The sequence below is a fragment of the Myotis nattereri genome, assembly GCF_964212035.1.
Source record: "Myotis nattereri genome assembly, chromosome: 3".
Taxonomy (NCBI): domain Eukaryota; kingdom Metazoa; phylum Chordata; class Mammalia; order Chiroptera; family Vespertilionidae; genus Myotis; species Myotis nattereri.
The window spans coordinates 181666433-181682971 of NC_138077.1; the positions used below are offsets into that span (position 1 = coordinate 181666433).

The 16539-nt window shown below is 39.2% G+C and overlaps 1 protein-coding gene across 1 annotated transcript in view; it reads left to right on the forward strand.

The window, feature by feature from the left end:
- FAF1 (Fas associated factor 1) overlaps positions 1–16539 on the forward strand; it is a 387465-nt gene that overhangs the window by 96906 nt on the left and 274020 nt on the right. The window contains exon 5 of the mRNA XM_081087160.1: positions 16035–16126. Coding sequence (XP_080943286.1) covers positions 16035–16126 — 92 coding nt within the window. The remainder of the gene's footprint in view (positions 1–16034; positions 16127–16539) is intronic.

Consider the following 16539-nt stretch of genomic DNA (forward strand, 5'->3'; position numbering starts at 1 on the left):
CCGGCTGGTCGCCAGAAGCCAGGGAAGGGAGCCAGAAGGCTCTGATTGGCCCTGATCGCCAGCCAGGCCTAGGGACCCTATCCATGCATGAATTTCATGCACTGGGCTTCTTGTAATTTTATAAATAGATACATTTCATACACCAACCACATGCAGAAAAATTTGTATAATTGTATGTGTTAGTTTTTTCTTATTTTGTGTTGCCATCAGTAAGCTCCATTTTTCTTTTTACCTCACTCTGTTTTTGGAGACAGACTACAAAAGATAACTATATTTTCCTTTTGACAATTCTTCAGATATTATTTCCCATTTCTCCAGGGTAAATATCTTTAGTAGTTCATTTAACTATTTCACAGTTATGTTGAAATTAAAATGCATACTATATGGGGATATATTCTATAGCAGTGATGGCGAACCTTTTGAGCTCGGCGTGTCAGCATTTTGAAAAACCCTAACTTAACTCTGGTGCCGTGTCACATATAGAAATTTTTTGATATTTGCAACCATAGTAAAACAAAGACTTATGTTTTTGATATTTATTTTATATATTTAAATGCCATTTAACAAAGAAATATCAACCAAAAAAACGAGTTTGCGTTTCTCCTCTGACACGCGTGTCATACGTTTGCCATCACTGTCATGGTGACTGTAGTTTTCAACAGTGTATGGTATATTTGGAATTTGCTAAAAGAGTGGATCTTCTCATCACAAGAAAAAATTATAACTGTGAGGTGATTAATGATAACTAAGCTTATGGTAATTATTTCACAGAATATACATAAATCATGCTGTACAACATTATACAGGATGGGGCAAAAGTAGATTTACAGATGTGAGTACATGAAACAGAGTTTATGCTTGTTGATATTAGTTAATCATATTATTTACTAGAGGCCAGTGCATGAAATTCTTGTGTGGGTATGGTCCCTAGGCCTGCCCTGTGATCAGGGTCAACTTCCCTGGCTGCCCTAGCTGGCCCCACCCACCGCCACCACCCACCCCTGGTTCCCCGTTTGCCATTGGGTGATCGGAGCATGATGGCCGGGGGAAGGGACCGAGAAGTTGGCCATTCCCACCCACTCGCCAACCCTGCCCCACTGTGGGTTGCCCTCTGTGTGTGGGGCAACCAGCGGGGCGGGGGCCTGGCCTGGTGCTGCCTGGGTCCCCTGTCACCCACCCCCGGTTCCCCATTTGCCATTGGGCGATTGGAGCCTGACAGGCGGGGGAAGGGACTGAGAGGTCTGCTGTTCCTGCCCACTCACTGATTCTTCCCCTGCTGCGGGTTGCCCTCTGTGTGTGGGGCGACTGGCGGGGTGGGTGCCTTCGCTTTGCACCACCTGCGTCCCCTGCCACCCACCCCTCATTCTCCATTTGCCATTGGGCATTGGAGCCTGCCGGCTGGGGAAAGGGACCAAGAGGTGGTCAGTGCGCCTCATAGTGACTGGTCGAGTGGCTGTTCTGGTTATTTCTCCATTAAGATCAATTTGCATATTATCCTTTTATTATATAGGAAAGAGGCCTGGTGCATGGGTGGGGGCTGGCCGGTCTGCCCTGATGGGGGCCCCGGATCAGGGTGGGGGTCCCTGATGGGGGGTGAGGCCGGCTGGGGTGAGGGGCCATGGGCAGTTTGCAGGCCGGCCACACCCCTGATTGGTGTGGGGGTCCTTGCTGGGGGTGGGCTGGCTGGGGCGAGGGGGCTGCGGGGGTTTGCAGGCCAGCCACGCCCCCGATCCTGGTGGAGGGGGGTCCCTGCTGGGGGGCGGGGCCGGCTGGGGCAAGGGGCCGTAGTCATTCTGGTCTCTTGTCATTCTGGTTGTTCCACCGTTTTAGTCACTGGGCTTTTATTATACAGGCAGTCCTTGGGTTACGTCGGACTCGATGAACGTCGTTTCGTGGTTATGTCACCATCTCCGATTTATTTATAAAAAGAAAAATTCTGTCATTTCGACGTATGTACATATGTGCTTTATGTTCTTTATTATTTATTTACCACAAATAAAGGTCAGGAATTGTTATCTTTTCAATTTTTTTTTTATTGTTTCGCTTCATTACTGCTGTGTATTTGCTCTGTGAGAGTGATGTTGGTGCTTATGTAGGTGGGTTCCGACTTACGGTGAAAATCGCCTTATGTCATGTCATAGGAACGGATCTCAGACGTAACCTGAGGACCTACTATATAGGATTTGTATTACAACTGTAAACCTACTTTTGCTCACCCTGTATACCAATTACATTTTAATAAAACTGGCAAAGAATGCATACTATAGATGCCAGTTGTTGATACACTTATTTTTTTTCTGAGGCATCACTTTTAGCTACTTTTTCATGTTAGAACCATGATTCATTTTAGGATGCTGGAGCTGCATATACTAGTACAATATGACAGATATTAGTGCCCACTATGGGTTGAGAGAACACAGTTGGTCTAGCCTTTTGGTTTTCTATTAGTGTAACCTAAATTAGTTTTTGAAACTACTTTTTCATGTTTCTGAGTCTCATAGTGAGATGGTGATTGGAGTTACTTCTTGCCCTGTGCTATCTTTTTATACTTTATATATCTTTGTGTAGCAGTAGTTTCATGGTTTCTTAACAAGCCTGTCTTTCTCTGAGACTGTAATTCCCTTAAAGATGGACATCATTTCTTCTTACCTTTATGTTGTGCTTGTTGCTTGGCAATAGTAGATATTAATTAAATATTTGATGAATACACTTATTGAATAATGAGATGAGCACTGGTCCAATACTAAAATCTTTGGAGCAGTGGTTACCAACTGGTGGTCTGTGAGGTACAAAAGGTTGGCAACTGCTGGTTTAAGGAAACATTTGGAGCAGCAGTCGCCAACCGGTAATCCGTGGACCACTGGTGGCCCATGAGGTCCGAAAGGTTGGCAACCACTGCTTTAGAGTTAAAATGTTTGTTCTCCCTTTCCTCTCTTTTAGTTTGCAGTGTTTTCTTGCTGAGACTTGCTTACCAGCTAGTTTTTTTTATAAATTGAATTTCATTAGTCCAACCTGATAGAGAGCCTGGGTGAGGGGCTGAGGGCCGTTTGCAGGCTGGCCACACCCGCTTCAGGGTGGGGGTCCCCACTGGGCTGCTTGGCCAGCCTGGGTGAGGGGCTGATGGCTGTTTGCAGGCTGGCCAAGCCCCCCAGTGGGGACCCTCACCCCATGGGGGTGTGGCCAGCCTGGATCAGGGGCTGAGGGCCGTTTTCAGGCTGCCTACAGCCCCTTCAGGGTGGGGGAGTCCCACTGGGGTGCCTGGCCAGCCTGGGTATGGGGCTGATGGCTGTTTTCAGGCTGGCCACGCACCCTGGCGACCCAAGCTCCCAGCCTCTCCTTATTTTGTTTCTTTTTTTTACTGGGATTTATTTATCCTCTATAATTGAAACTTTGTAGCCTTGAGTGGAGCCCAGGTCTAGCTGGAAGCCTGGGTTGCCACTGGCAACCCAGGCTCCCAGCCCCTCCTTGGGCAGAGGCCAGGGCCAGCTGGAAGCAGGTATCTGGGATTTATTTATCTTTTATAATTGAAACTTTGTGGCCTTGAGTGTAGCCCAGGGCTGGCCAGGGCAGTCGGGAAGCTTGGCTTCATCCATCACCGGGGGCAACCCAAGCCTCCTGCTCACTCCAGCTCCATGGCTACCGCCATCTTAGTTGGGTTAATTTGCATAGTTGCTCCTGATTGGCTGGTGGGCGTGGCTGGTGGGCGTGGCTTGAGCATAGCAGAGGGATGGTTAATTTGCATATTTCTCTTTTATTATATGGGAATATATATATATATATATATATACATACACACACACACACACACACACACACACACACACACACTAGAGGCCCAGTGCACAAAAATTTGTGCACTCGGGGGGGGATGGGGGGTCCCTCAGCCCGGCCTGTGCCCTCTCGCAGTCTGGGACCCCTTGGGAGATAACGACCTGCTGGCTTAGGCCTGCTCCCGGGTGGCAGAGGGCAGGCCCAATCCCTAGGTGCAGCCCCTGGTTGGGCACAGAGCAGGGCCGATTGGGGAGTTGGGGCGCCTTCCCCTGTCATGCACAGAGCAGGGCGATTGGGAGGTTGTGATGCCACCCTCAGTCACGATCAGGGTAGGGCCAATTGGGGGGTTGGGGCACCGTCCCTTGTCACACTCAAGGCAGGGTCGATGGGGAGGTTGCGGCGCCACCCCCTGTCACACACAGAGCAGGGCCGATCAGGGGGTTGGGGCACTGCCCCCTGTCACTCACAAAGCAGGGCCCATCAGGGGGGTTGGGGCGCTGCCCCCGTCACACACAGAGCAGGGCCCATCAGGGGGGTTGGGGCTCTGTACCCTCTCACGCACAGAGCAGGGCCAATCAGGGGTTTGGGCGTTGCCCCCTGTCACGCTGATCCTGGTGCCGGTAGGCCTCGCGGCTCCGCTGATCCCGGTGCTGGGAGGCATATTACCCTTTTACTATATAGGGTAGAGGCCTGGTGCATGGGTGGGGGCCGGCTGGTTTGCCCTGAAGGGTGTTCTGGATCAGGGTGGGGGTCCCCACTGGGGTGCCTGGCCAGCCTGGATGAGGGGATGATGGCTGTTTGCAGCTGGTCACACACCCTTCAGGGTAGGGGTCCACACTGGGGTGCCTGGCCAGTCTGGGTGAGGGGCTGAGGGCTGTTTTCAGGCTGGGACTGAAGCTCCCAACTGCTCCTTTTTTCTTTTTTTTCTCTTTTATTCTGGGCAAGCTTTAGCTTTGAGGCTTGGCTCCAGCTCTTAGGCCTCCGCGGCTGAAAGTAGGTTTCTGGCCTTTGCTTACAATGTTGCCAATCTGCTGGCTGAAGCCCAGTGGTATTTGTTACAGAGTTTCTTAAACTGCCGGCTCAGAGGCCTGCAGCCGCAGGCGGGGAACGTTGGTTTCCTCCGTCACTGAGGCAAGCAAGCCTCATGTTAGTTTCAAGCTGCGTGGCTGCCGGCCGCCATCTTGGCTGACAGTTAATTTGCATATCTCGCTGATTAGCCAATGAAAAGGGTAGCGGTCGTATGCCAATTACCATGTTTCTCTTTTATTAGTGTAGGTATATATATCCATCATAGTATCCGTGGTTCAATGTTGACTGCCATGTCATTTTGTGGAGCGTGACTGTATTTACGACTTAAATAATTATAGGTGTTATCTTATTGATATTTTTGATTAAATTTGTGTATCTGAACAGCAAGATATGCAAAGGCTGCATCTTTGAATCTATGAAATTAGAATGTTACAGAGGGAAAAGCACTGGAGCTTTGCCTTGTAGACTTTGCCATTAAATCACTACTTGTCCTTGGGTTAATCAAACTACTTGTTATTGAATTAACCATATCACAAACGAGTTTTCAATAGCTTCTGAAATGGGTCCTTTCTAAACCCGAAACATCTAATATGCATCCTCTGATACAAAATCTTAATCTGCTTTTTTTTTCTCAAAAGAATAGCTATTACAGTTGAAACAAGTATTTGTAGGGGCTACTGGCTTATAATTCTTAAAATGAGGAAATGGATACAGGCAGTAAAAGATTTCTGACACATACGCCGAAGCAATTTCTTCACTGATACAGCTCCTAGGGCACTTGAAACTAAATAGAAAATGAACAGATGGGACTACATCAAAATAAAAAGCTTCTTCCCAGCAAAAGAAACCATCAACAAAACAACGAGAAAACCCACTGTGTGGGAAAACATATTTGCCAATGTCATATCTGATAAAGGCCTAATCTCCAAAATTTATAGGGAACTCATACAACTCAACAAAAGGAAGATAAACAATCCAGTCAAAAAATGGGCAAAGGACCTAAATAGATACCTTTCAAAAGAGGACATTCAGAAAGCCAAGAAACATATGAAAACATGCTCAAAGTTACTAATCATCCGTGAGATGCAAATCAAAACAACAATGAGGTACCATCTCACACCTGTCAGACTGGCTATCATCAACAAATCAACAAATGACAAGTGCTGGAGAGGATGTGGAGAAAAAGGAACACTTGTGCACTGCTGGTGGGAATGCAGACTGGTGCAGCCACTATGGAAGACAGTATGGAGCTTGCTCAAAATCTGAAAATGGAACTCCCATTTGACCCTGTGATCCCACTTCTAGGAATATATCCCAAGAAACCAGAAACACCAATCAGAAAGAATATATGCACCCCTATGTTCATAGCAGCACAATTCACCATAGCTAAGATCTGGAAACAGCCTAAGTGCCCATCAGTAGATGAATGGATTAGAAAACTGTGGTACATCTACACGATGGAATACTATGCTGCTGTAAAAAGGAAGGAACTCTTGCCATTTGCAACGGCATGGATGGAACTGGAGAGCATTATGCTAAGTGAAATAAGCCAGTCAATGAAGGAAAAATACCACATGATCTCACTCATTCATGGATAATAGAGACCATTATAAACTTTTGAACAATAATAGATACAGGGGCAGAGCTGCCTCAAACAGATTGTCAAACTGCAGCGGGAAGGCCGGGGAGGGTTGGGGGGCAGGAGGGAGGGGGTAAGAGATCAACCAAAGGACTTGTATGCATGCATATAAGCATAACCAATGGACATAAGACACTGGGGGATAGGGGAGGCTAGGGGACTGTCAAGGGCGGGGGGAAAAAAAGGACACATATGTAATACCCTTTGTAATACTTTAAGCAATAAAAAAAAATAAAATAAAAAAAATAAATAAATCCTCATAATAACTAAATGAGATATTTTAAAGATGAGGAAAACCAAACTGAATTATGTCCTAGAGTTTTTATAACTGCCAAACCAATAAAGCACATTATTATGTGAAAAAAAAAAAAGGATTTCTGACATGACAAAAATGTTAATGGAATTAAAAGGGAGGAAATTTGTTTTTAAGAATTATGCTTGAGAAAAATCCATGTGACAGTTTTTTGTACTTTTGTTTCTTATAAGTGGCAGGTTTGATTTCCTTATTGTGTCTACTGAGGTAGGCTGTCTCATTTTCTTTGGGGGCAGTTTTAACTTTTTAGTGTCACCTTGTTTTTTAAATTAAAAAAAATGGTCATAGGTTGCATTGATTTGAAATGTATTCTTAGTTAAAAAAAAAGTTAATGTGGAATTTGAGGCCCAGAGAGAGCCTATAATTTGGCTTCAAGTAGGCGTCGTATAGTGATGGAACTGACATGACACGTTCATCCTAGTGATCGTAACATTGCAGCAGTGTGATGTGTTCTGCTTGGAAAGTATTAGTATACCTCCAGTATAGAATCTTTTACAACCCCCCATCTTCAGTGTTCTACAAGTGATAAAGGTTTATTACTATAAATTTAAATCACAAATTTCTTCAAAATGATTTTAAAAGAAGGTAATAAATTCTATAGACAGTGTTTTTATTAAAACCATTTGTTAAATCTGATGGAAAATAAAATTATAAAAAATTATTTTTCTCAGTCACTTAAATGACAGATAAAGTATAGATAAATATGTTTTCAATTTATTGGAGTATAGCAGACTAAACAGAATGACCTTTTGCCACTTATTTCTGTGTTGGGCAGGCCAAAATCTGTTTAGAGTAATTGCTTTATAAGATTTGAGGTAGGCTTTATTCTTTCTTTCTTCCTTTCTTTTTAAAAGCTTTCTCTTCTCTAAAAACTGGAAAGTTCTTGAGAAAGGTTGCTGTTAAAAACAGAAAAAGCAAAAGACATGTATTATACTCAATAACACTTGAAATATCCATGTTAATCTATAAAAGAAATGGTTATATGTAATAATTTAGGAATCATGTGAATATAAAACTGTGAATGTAAAAATATTGTAATTTCCAATGTAAAGGTAAGCAAAATACAGTTAATGTGCCTAATAATGGTCTAATAAGCTTTTATGAGCTACATCTTTTTATTTTTTTAAAATTTTGTTTTCTTGTTTAAAGTATTACAAATAGTAGTATATATGCCTCCTTTTTTTCCCCATTGACCTTCCCCCAGCCTCCCCTATCCCTGGCACATGCCCTTACCCGCCCCCCCCCCCCACCCCCAGTGTCTTGTGTCCTTTGGTTATGCTTATTTGGATGCATGTAAGTCCTTAGATTGATTTCTTACCGCCCCCGCCAACACTCCCCAGCCTTCCCGCTATAATTTGACAGTCTGTTCGATGCTTATCTGCCTCCATATCTATTTTTTTTTGTTCATTAAGTTATAGTGTTCTTTATTATCCATAAATGAGTGAGATCATGTGGTATTTTTCTTTCACTGCCTGGCTTTTTTCACTTAGTGTAATGCTCTCCAGTTCAATCCATGCTGCTGCAAATGGTAAGAATTCCTTCTTTTTTATAGCAGCGTATTATTCCATTGTGTGGAGGAGGGGTCCTCAAACTACGGCCCGTAGGCCACATGCAAATACAAATATTGTATTTGTTCCCATTTTGGTTTTTTACTTCAAAATAAGATATGTGCAGTGTGCATAGGAATTTGTTCATAGTTTTTTTTTAAAACTATAGTCCGGCCCTCCAACGGTCTGAGGGACAGTGAACTGGCCCCCTGTTTAAAAAGTTTGAAGACCCCTGGTGTAGAGGTACCAAAGTTTTCTAATCCACTCATCTGCTGATGAGCATTTAGGCTGTTTCCAAATCTTAGCTATTGTAAATTGTGCTGCTATGAACATAGGGGTGCATATATCCTTTCTGATTGGTGTTTTTGTTTTCTTGGGATATATTCCTAGAAATGGTATTACTGGGTCAAATGGCAGTTTCATTTATAAATTTTTGAGGAAACACCATACTGTTTTCCACAATGTCTGCACCCACCAGCAGTGAAGGAGGGTTCCTTTTTCTCTGCATCCTCTCCAGCACTTGTCATTTGTTTATTTGTTGATGGTAGCCATTCTGACAGGTGTGAGGTGGTACCTCATTGTTGTTTTGATTTGCATCTCTCGGATGATTAGTGACTTTGAGTATGTTTTCATATGTCTCTTGGCTTTCTGAGTGTATTCTTTCGAAAAGTGTCTATTTAGGTCCTTTGCCCATTTTTTGGTTGGGTTGTTTATCTTCCTTTTGTTAAGTTGTATGAATTCCTTGTAAATGTTGGAGATTAAACTCTTATCAGAGATAACATTGGCAAATATGTTCTCCCATGCAATGGGTTTTTGTGTTGTTTTGTTGATGGTTTCTTTTGCTGTGCAGAAGCTTTTTATTTTGATGTAGTCCCATTTGTTTATTTTCTCCTTAGTCTCTCTTGCCCTAGGATCTGTGTCTGTAAAGATATTGCTACGACATATGTCTGCAATTTTGATGCCTGTGGAGTCTTGTAGGGTTTTTATGGTTTCCCGTCTTACATTCAAGTCCTTTAGCCATTTTGAGTTTGTTTTTGTGTATGGTGTAAGTTGGTGATCTGGTTTCATTTTTTTTTGCATGTATATGACCAAATTTCCTAGCACCATTTATTAAAGAGACTGTTTTGACCCCATTGTATGCTCTTGCCTCCTTTGTCAAATATTAATTGAGTATAATGGCTTGGGTCAATTTCTGGATTTACTATTCTGTTCCATTAGTCTGTATGTCTGTTCTTGTGCCAGTACCAGGCAGTTTTGAGAACCATGGCTTGGTAATATAGTTTGATGTCTGGTATCGTGATCCCTCCAAACTTTGTTCTTCTTTTACAGGACAGCTGTGGCTATTCAGGGTTAATTATTTTTTTTTTTCCCAGATGAATTTTTGGAGAGTTTGTTATAGATCTTTGAAATATGCCATTGGTATTTTAATAGGTATTGCATTGAATCTATAGATTGCTTTAGGTAGTATGAACATTTTAATGATGTTGATTCTACCGATCCATGAACATGGGATGTTCTTCCATTTGTTTATGTCTTCTTCTATCCTTTTTTTAATCTCCTGTAGTTTTCCAAGTACAGGTCTTTATGTCCTTGGTTAAGTTTATCCCTAGGTATCTTAGTTTTTTTGGTGCAATGGTAAATGGGATTGTTTTTTTCATTTCTCTTTCTGTGAGTTCATTATTGGTATATAAAAAGGCTATAGATTTCTGGGCATTAATTTTGTATCCTGCTACATTGTCAAATTCATTTATTAAGTCTAGTAGTTTTTTGATGGAGTCTTTGGGGTTTTCTATGTATAGTATCATATCATCTGGAAATAAGGATAGTTTTACTTCTTCTTTTCCAATTTGGATGCCTTTTATTTCTTCTTCTTGTCTGATTGCTATGGCTAGTACCTCTAGTACTATGTCAAACAGGAGTGGCGAAAGTGGGCATCCTTGTCTTGTTCCAGTTCTTAGGGGGAATGGTTTTAGTTTTTGCCCATTGAGTATGATATTGGCTGTAGGTTTGTCAAATAGGGCTTTTACTATGTTGAGGTATGATCCCTCTATTCCCACTTTGCTGAGAGTTTTTATCAAGAAAGGGTGTTGAATTTTGTCAAATGCTTTTTCTGAATCAATTGATACCATTATGTGATTTTTGTCTTTTAGTTTGTTTATGTGATATATCACATTTATTGATTTGCTGATATTGAACCATCCTTGCATTCCTGGAATAAATCCCACTTGGTCATGGTGTATGATCTTTCTAATGTATTGCTGAATCTGATTTGCTAGGATTTTATTGAGGATTTTTGCAGCTATGTTCATCAAGGATATTGGCCTGTAGTTCTCTTTTTTTGTGGTATCTTTATCTGGTTTTGGGATTAGGGTAATGCTGGCTTCATAGAAAGAGCTTGGAAGTGTGCCTTCCTCTTGAATTTTTTGGAATAGTCTGAGTAGGATAGGTTTTAGTTCTTCCTTGAATGCTTGGTAGAACTCTCCTGTAAAGCCGTCTGGACCAGGCTTTTGTTTGCTGGAAGATTTTTGTTTGCTGTTTCAATTTCTTCGGTGGTTATCGGCCTATTCAGGTTTTTTGATTCTTCTTGGTTGGGTTTTGGAAGGTTGTCCTTTTTTTTGAATAAGATTCTTTGTGAAAGATAATTAGTTTTCAAAAACAAAAAACAAAACAGTACTGAGCAAAAGGACATTGCTTTACATTTTTGCAGACTCTTCAAATGCTATGTAGATCGCTGGATTGTTATCTGCTTCTCCATTCTTTCTGTTACAATGTGTTACTTCTGTTGAAATATTTTAAGAAAACTGGTATATAATTGGAGAGGGGAGGAGTATTTGAATAGCTCTTTTAGATAATAGTCTTATAGTCTTATTTGATATTCTTATTTGATGCTGTACCAAAACTTAGCAAGTGGTAATTTGTTAAAGGTTAATTGTAATGTATCATCTGGAACCACTTCAATGAAAATATAGCATTCTGTTACTTTAAAATTCAGTCGAATACCTTTACTTTAAGTGCATGATTTTGTAATATCATAAAATGGTCACTTGGAAAATATTGGTTCACTTTGTCATAAAGGTCTACCAAATGTTGACACATTTTATAATATCAATAAATCACATTTGTTAATATCACTAATCTACCAGAAAAATATTTCAAGTTTTGAGAAGCTATCAGGCTCACAGTGGCATATGCACATTTTGTAAAAATTTGAATTTTAGTTTGAAGACTCAAATTCTGTTCTTGAAAAAAATGTCAGTTGTTTTCCTTGGATTAACAGGCTTTGTTTATTTTTGAGAAAATATCAAATCTAAATAATACAGTGTGCAGTCATTTTCCAAGTAAAAATGGTAGTCTATGAAAAAAACCAGTTCATTTCACAATGCAAACAAATGCTTTTTCTCAAACTACCATTGTACTTTAGTACGAAGCAGAAATTCTTTATGAGTGTTTCCCATTTTATCACATATAATATTAAAAGCATCAAGATTTGATTAATAATTTTTGTTACTGCATGTTTGTTTTTTTAAAGCAAGTATTTGGTAATGAACAATAAAATACAATTTACTAGTTCAGCTTAGCACTGATACTTTGATTGATAAAGTACCAACAATTTTACTTACCATTACTTTTGTACAGTTTCAAGGAGTCCCAGGAATTTGTAAACTATACTTTTGAGAATCGCTGCTCTAATTCCACAGCCCCACCCCCAAAATGTTGTAAAGAAGTCTCAAAAGACCTGATAGGCATGACACTTAAGGGCCATTTAAAGGCAAACCACTAAATGCAAACGCTCATTAATGTACTTTTCATAAAGTCTGGAATTCAGACAAAAACTGGTAGACATGAGAAATAACATCATGTGCCTCATAAACTGAAGAAAAATTAGAAATTAAAATTACATCTATAAATGGCAAAAATAATGAAATTAGTGGAGAAAGATTTAAAAAGCCAGCTTTTCTAAATATGCTTATACATTTAAAGAAATCAGGAAATTAACGAGGAAAGAAATGAAAAATTTTAAAAAATAGCCAAATGAAAATACTAGAGCTAAAATATAAGATCTACAATAAAAAATATGCCCAATAGCCCTAGCCGGTTTGGCTCAGTGGATAGAGCGTTGGCTTGTGGACTGAAGGGTTCCAGGTTCGATTCCGGCCAAGGGCACATGCCCGGGTTGCAGGCTCGATCCCCAGTATGGGGCGTGCAAGAGGCAGCCACTCAATGATTCTCTCTTATCATTGATGTTTCTATCTCTCTCTTACTCTTCTTTCCTCTCTGAAATCAATAAAGAAATACATTTTTTAAAAAATTGCCCAATAGATTTAACAAATTATATGTTGTTGAAGAAAAGATCAGTAAATTTTAAGACATAGCACTAAAAACAATGCAGAGTAAAGTACATGTAGCAGAAATGTAGGGGAAGGTGAGAACAGAGCCGGAGTGACTTGTGGGGAAATATAAAGTGGTCTAATGTATGTGTGATTAGAGTCCTGGAAACAGAGGGGCTTTTTGAAGGGGGAAATTTAAAAGAAATAATAGCGCAAAATTACCCAAATTTGATGAAAACTCACAGGTTTAAGATGCTTATTAGTAACAACAAGCAGGAGTAACTCAAAGGAAACCACTTCATAATAAAATTATGAAAATCAGTAGTAGAAAAAAATTTTAAAGGAGTACCAGGTGAGGAAACAAAAATACATTCCATATAGGGAAAGAAACATTTAAAAATAATGACTACTGCCTTCTTCTCTGAAGCAATGGAAGCCAGGAGATAATAAGGTGATATTTTTAAATACTGAAGGAATAAAATGTCAACCTGGAATGCTGTATCTAACAAAAATGTCTTTCAGAAATGAAGACTAATTAAAATTTTTTTTTAGCACAATTAGAAGCTGTAAGAAGTGTTAAAGGAAGTTTCTCAGGTTGGAAGAAATTGATACCAGCTGGAAAATTAGATGAACACAAATAAATGAAGAGCACCACAACTTCCATTCATCCATGGATGGACTCTTGGGTTGTTTTGGGTATTATAGTTGATGCTGCTGTGAACGTGGCGGTACTTCAACCTAGTGTTTTTGTTTTCTTCAGATATATTCCCGGAAGTGGAATTGCTAGACCATATGGTAGTTCTGTTTTTAATCTTTTGAGAAAACTCCATCGTGTTTTTCATAGTTAATATACCAATATACAATTCCACCTGCAGTGCATAAAGGTTCCCTTTTTCCCACGTCGTCCTCTCTTTATCTCTTGTCTTATTGATGGTAGCCATTTTAGCAAGCATGAGGGGATATCTCATTATGGTTTTGATTTGCATTTCTCTAATGATTAGTGATGTTGACACCTTTTTGTGTAGTTGTTGGCCATTTGTATATCTTTTGTAGGAAAATGTCTGTGCAGGTCCTTGGTCCATTTTAAAATTAAATTATTTTGTGTTTTTGCTATTGAGTTGTTATGAGTTTTATTTATATATTTTGCATATTAATCCCATGCCAGATAAATAGTTTGCAAATTCAGTGGACTGTTCTTGATGACATCAGCATATCTTCATAATTTACAAAGTAATGTATGGGGCTACCATAGTGGCCATGCCATCTTGTGTTAAGAACTTTGGAGCCAGGCGGATCCAGATATGAATACTTTTTCTGAAACTTGCTGCAGTCTAGCATTTACCTGCCCAAAATTATTTTGGTATCTTTGAAACAATTACTACTGTTTATTAAGAACCTGGTCAAGTACTGTGTTATTACCTTAATAAAACTAAAAATAATGAACATTTTTTGAGTCCCTTGTATATATTGGATATGTTCTAATATAAAATATTTCCCATGCCTTATGTCATTTAATATAGCAACCCAGTGAATTGTTAGTACTATAGTTATCATCCCACTGTACAGAAGAAGGAATTGAGACCAATAGAGAATAATTTTTAAAACGAGGAACTCAGGTTGCTATCATGATTCTGGTTTTGTTTTCTATTTCTCTCTACTGGTGGTGCAAAATACTATGTGTTTTATGGTATCTCCACCAACTGTCTGCAAAGAGTAACTGGGACTTTAACTGAAAATCTTGTTTTTGTTTGTCCTTTAACAAACTTCTTATAGGTTATGGATGATAAGAGTGTCTCCGAGAATCTAAATGGGTGATGTCAAGTGAAGATAGGTATCTAAGAGGAAAGCACTGGGAAAACTTGCAAGAGCATAAGCCCAGCTCCAGACTAGTATAGCTCTAGAAATACAACCTTAGCCACATGCAAAAAGGCAATATTTATATGTGTTTGATATAAAAAAGTATGGCTCACCTTTCTACCATTTCTGTAAACAGAACAATCTTTTGTCAGCAGTGACATTTTTGAAGGCCAAAGTTCATAAAAATTTATGCTTCTAAAATATTGAACCAGAATTCTTTTTATGATATTTAATAACTATTCCAAAGTGCCTATATGGGAATTTTCTTTAAGAAAGTACAAAAATGTCACTAAGTCCATGAAGGGTTTGTTTGTAGCATTCCTTACTTAGCCAGCTGTGTTTCCATAGAGCTTATGTAACATAAGCTTTTCTCCCTCTTCTATTACTTTATCCTCTTTTAATATATGGAATGGAATTATTTTTCTTCTTTAAATACACAACAGTTTTTTCAGTATTCAATCACTTATAACTGGAATTGAATTATCTGTTAATCAAAAATTATAGACCAGTACCAACTTAATAGATGCAGATGTATGAAATATTTGTACATTTTGATTCAGTAATCTGTTTAATAAACTTTAGTGCCAGAAATTAACTGATTGATTTATAAGTAGACTTGATTCCTGATAAAAATTTATGGAGCACAGGAGAAATTGTGATTTCTCACTGTTTCTCTTTAGAATCATTTTTATTATTGCCTTTATACCTTTCAGTCTTCGTCTTTACAGAACTGAATATCTTTGCCTTTGGTTTGGCTCTCTTTCACAACAATCCAGTTATACTTCAAGCTTGGTTGGTTTAAACTCAGTTTTTCTTTAAGCTGGGTTTAAGTCTCATCTCATAAAGCTTTCTCTGTTTGACCCACCATGTTTTTGCTTTTGTTTCCTTTTCTGAAATTTTGTTGCTTTTGTCTCTAAAACAGTTTAAATTGTGTTCTAGATTATTGGCTTTATTTTTTTTCAGCTACTTTTTTTTTTTCTAAAATATGTTTTTATTGATTTTAGAGAGAGGAGGGGAGGGGGATAGAGAAATAGAAACATTGATCTGCTGCCTCTGCACACCTCACACTAGGGGTGGAGCCTGCAATCCAGGCATGTGCCACGACTGGTAATTGAACTGGGGACCTCTTAGTTCATGGGTCGATGTTCAACCAGTGAGCCACACCAGCCAGTTTTCCTATAATGACTCGGGTTTTATACTCTACCTGCTACTCCTACCATTTGCTGAACACAAATAGGTATTGTCAATTGATTGGTTTAAAATAGATTGTTTCTCTTCAAACCTCCAGTCACTGATATCAATATCTTTAAAAAAGCTATGCAATTAATTAACTACCTAATTGATTACTTGTGGAGTCTTTTCTCTTAACTGATATTGAAGCCTGAGTTCTTCAAAAGGCTATGTGTTGTTTGATCAAGATTTGAAGCTTGGATTATTGAAATTTTTGTTGTTCACTCATCAGATATGTCTAACATGAATGCTAGCCCTGGATATGAACAAGCGTTAATTGCATTATTTTGTTAGTAATACTCAGTATCTTCTTTATACAGGAGAGATTAAACAGATTCTAGAAAATGAACTCCAGATACCTGTGTCTAAAATGTTGTTAAAAGGCTGGAAGACTGGAGATGTGGAAGACAGTGTGAGTTTCTTATTTATTTATTTGTTATTTTTACATTACAGTTCACATTCAGTATCATTCTGTAATAGTTTCAAATATACAGCATTAGGGTTATCATATTCTTTATTAAGTGGTCCCTCTGTATTTCAAGTATCCACCTGGCCCCATTCAATGTGAGTTTCTTAAATTGCCAGTTATATAGTTGACTAAATAATGTATAAAAATGGTTTTTATTAATATTGTTACATAAGTAGATTTGGTAATAACTTAGTTTAAGAAATTAGCAATCAATGTTTTTCAAGCTAAAACTTCTAACTATTAGCAGTTTGATACTTTTTTTGAGAATCTTTACCTTTTTCTCAGATCTCATAGGGTGTCAGTTAGTGCTCTGAAATAATAATTTACTAAACAATTATGTATTGGTCTGAAAGAAG